This window comes from Phaethon lepturus, unplaced genomic scaffold (genome assembly GCF_000687285.1).
Source record: "Phaethon lepturus isolate BGI_N335 unplaced genomic scaffold, ASM68728v1 scaffold1021, whole genome shotgun sequence".
Taxonomy (NCBI): domain Eukaryota; kingdom Metazoa; phylum Chordata; class Aves; order Phaethontiformes; family Phaethontidae; genus Phaethon; species Phaethon lepturus.
In genome coordinates this window covers 19,108-22,561 of record NW_010518226.1, presented here as the reverse complement: position 1 = coordinate 22,561, position 3,454 = coordinate 19,108, and the positions used below count along the sequence as shown (strand labels likewise).

The following is a 3,454-nucleotide window of genomic DNA, read 5'->3' as shown; positions in this document are numbered from 1 at the left end:
CTAGTTTGCTACATTACACAGACTTTCAAATGAGTATTACAACATTAAAATCAAAACCAAAACCAACACCCAAACTGAAAAACCACACAACAAAGCAGCCCCCCCCAACAGAAAAAAAATTAAGACAAGCTAGTGAGATAGGCATTATTAAAGGATCTTTACAGCTGACTTCTGCTTTTTGAATTAATATAAAGGAATCAGTTTCTGGTTGTACTATTGTTTAATGTAGAAACGAAGCATCACAAAAAAGACCTGTTGTGCTTTTTGGCATTTTCCGCTGACCTCTGCGAACTGTACAGTAAGTTGTGTTCTCCAGAAACATAAAACGGAACTGGACTGTAATACAAAACTATTAACTGGTATAAACAAGTTACTGCCTCAATTATCAGAGTAAGCCCATTCAAAAAGGAAAAAAAGATGGCTGCAGCAAATATTTAAGCGTTTCTAGTTTTTGCTTGTGGCATCGACATTAATATTTGTATAAGCTTACTAGGTAAAGACATGCCATCGCAACTGCTAAAGAACGTTCACTTCCTAGTTTTGTATCTATTACATGAATATAATTTTGCACTGATCATACATCTAAATGAAATAATTCTACTGTAAAAGTGAATGCAGGGGCAGAAATATTAAATTAAAGCCACTGGTCCAAAACCTATTTCTAGCAGGCTGGTCCACTTTTGATTTTCCTGGTCCTGTTCAGAAGATGAGCACTCTCAGTTAGTACCAGAGAAAACTAGGATTGCTGGTCTACTGGATCTTCTATCACTTACAGATGAACACTGGTCCAGTTCAGGATATTAAAAACAACATACGGTGGTTACTTGCTTAACAACGTATCGCGGTTCACAAAGAGTATGTTGCTCTCTGAAGTGGTTCTTTGCCACTTTTCTTCATAAGGCAGCAGCCAAGGCTAGGGCATTCTCCCTTTTCTTGTTATTTACAATTAGCTTTCCTACAATGCATACAGTAGAAAGACCTTTCTCATATAGCTTCTTATAGTACAGCATTTATTCTTTCTATATATCAGAAGAAAGCTCTTGATGAAACCTTCCATTCATAATAAGAATGCAACTCTTTTGAACTCAAACAGTTTTATTTAATGTTTTCTTGCAGATTTTCTGCAAAGTAGCTTCTTTTGAAAGAAGAGAGAAAGAAGGGGTTTTCAGGAATACCAAGTTAAAAATGTGAGCCGAACTAAACATGCCATACACATGCTGATAAGAATTTAACACACATTCATCCGTATGGGCACTCTTCAGTAGACTGGACCAGTGTTTCAATGCAAATTCCAGCCCCCAGAGAACTACGTGGTTTAGATTTCACAGTATGACTTTTCCCCCTGTAACCTGGGGGAAAAAACCTTAACTGGTTAATTGACCAAGTTCTTAGCTACTCTGTCCATCAACGTTCTGAGACATCAGAAAAGACTGGACCACTTCTTCAGTGGATTGAGGGCTGGTGCTTACGTCCTCCAGAGCATCTGTAACTGAGAACTGCCGATCCCGCAACCGGTTCCAATTGGCCAAAATATTGTGGTATTCAAAAACCTTCTCATAATTGCCAATGGAATTGTACAGTTTAATGAGACCTCTGTAATCATATTCAAGTCCACTGTATCCTTCACCAAAAAGCTTCTTTCCTGAAGAAATCCAAAAAGAACACAAAATTAAAATGTAATCCACCCATACATTGCATCTTGCTTCTCACACCACTTTTACCAACAAAATGAACCTTTTTGTTACAGCAGATCATCACCATTTTGTTACGTTAAAGCAAGAACACAAGCAACACGCAAGCTTCCTGGATGATGGTTTGGAGTCTACCTACCTTCTCCTTTAACATCATTAATTGTACCATAGCTTTACATGCACAGAATCTACCAGTCATATAAAGTGGCAGTCCTTTTGCGTCCCAATTTCACTCTGAATTCAATTTAAACAGTGAAGTTGCTTTTTGGTTTTCTACCTTAAAATCATAAATTTGTCTGTAACGCCTTGTATGTAACTGTAAGTAGTCAGATTGGGCATCTCAAAATTGACCTACAGCATGGCCCAAAGATGCATTTGATTTGGAATTGTAAGTTCACTGCAAATGATAATGGGCAAGAAAAATATGTAATGAGGGTATAGTTAGGCTGATGGGCACAACAGTTTTCCAATTCTTTCCAAATTTAACTACATTCTGCAATTAAGTTCTAGTGACAACTCCAAGACCTAAAGACTAACACCCAAGCTTTTAATTAGTCAGTTCCCAGATGCTTTCAATGTCAATTCCAACGCAGCACTGGAAATAATACGATTCCAGAATTCAGCCTCCAAGAGAACACTCAACAAAAAGCATTATATTTAGATTGAAAACACATAAAATAAACATCTTGCATTTAATTACATTCTTTACTAAAAACTTTAATACGCTTTTTAACAATGTCTCCTGTAGTATTAAAAGTGCTATATAGTCACACATTTTAAGAATCACCTACCAATTGCTATGGATCTCAAATAAAGCTTTTCTGCATTTTCATACTGATTCATATCATAGTTATAGAGGGAAGCTAGATGACCCACTGACAGGGCAACTTCATAATCTTCCTGACCCAGAAGCTGCTCCTTAATCTGAATTGCCTTGATGTGCATTTCTTCTGCTTCCTATGAGGATCAAATTCACACAGGTCAGTCAGACACCACTCACCATGCCATAAAAAGAGGAAAAAGAGGAAGATTTAAAGAAACATAACTATGTAGCGGCTAAATAGTCTGTAGTATTTTATAAGAGGCAAAAAAGTAAGAAAGCCAAAGCCAAATCAAGTTCTCCAAATTTTTAGTTAAGTGGATCCGCAAATAGTATCACTTTTTCTGTCATCAAAATTGCTGCCACCCTGTCTGTGAAGGCGTTGTGCATCTTAATGGATTATTTTTGCGCAAAGCTTTGGAGAGATGAATTATCAAGTACAAGTTTTCCAACCATAAACCTACCAACTGAGGTTATGAATTGTGGGCACTGAAAATCATCATTTGTTGTGATTTATAGATGCCTTGCAGATTTTACGTCAAGACCTTTACATCAACATAATCTTACCTTAAACTTTCTCATGGACTGATACAGTCTTCCAAGGTTGCCATAGTGTTTCGCTGTTTGCACATTAAACTCCCCAAAGGCTTTTTTAGCTAACTGGAGTGAGGACAGGTGTAAGTCATGAGCTTCTTGAAGTAACCTCTGCTCAGTTTCCTTGTTGTGACAGTCTATTGCAATCTCCTCCAGGATAAGTGCTGAGTATAGGAGAGAAAAACCAATGTTACTGTGTTCCAAACACAAAGAGATGGTAACTGTAGGTGGCAGAAAGCCATTTACCCAAGACATCTCGGGAGACATCTAATCAGGCTTTGTGTTGATTACAAACTGTTTTCAAACAGGTATAACCAGATATCAAGCTCCCAACATGTTTTTATATTGT

At 37.3% G+C, this 3,454-nt stretch overlaps 1 protein-coding gene across 1 annotated transcript in view; it reads right to left on the bottom strand.

Annotated features, from left to right (window-relative positions):
- Window positions 1-205: 205 nt before the first annotated feature.
- Window positions 206-3,454, bottom strand: part of APPBP2 (amyloid beta precursor protein (cytoplasmic tail) binding protein 2) — a 12,576-nt gene continuing 9,327 nt past the window's right edge. Inside the window, exons 10-12 of the mRNA XM_010296622.1 lie at window positions 3,079-3,269; window positions 2,483-2,648; window positions 206-1,642 (exon numbers count right to left, since the gene is read on the bottom strand). Of these exons, the coding sequence (XP_010294924.1) occupies window positions 1,389-1,642; window positions 2,483-2,648; window positions 3,079-3,269 (611 nt within the window). The 3' untranslated portion in view covers window positions 206-1,388. The remainder of the gene's footprint in view (window positions 1,643-2,482; window positions 2,649-3,078; window positions 3,270-3,454) is intronic.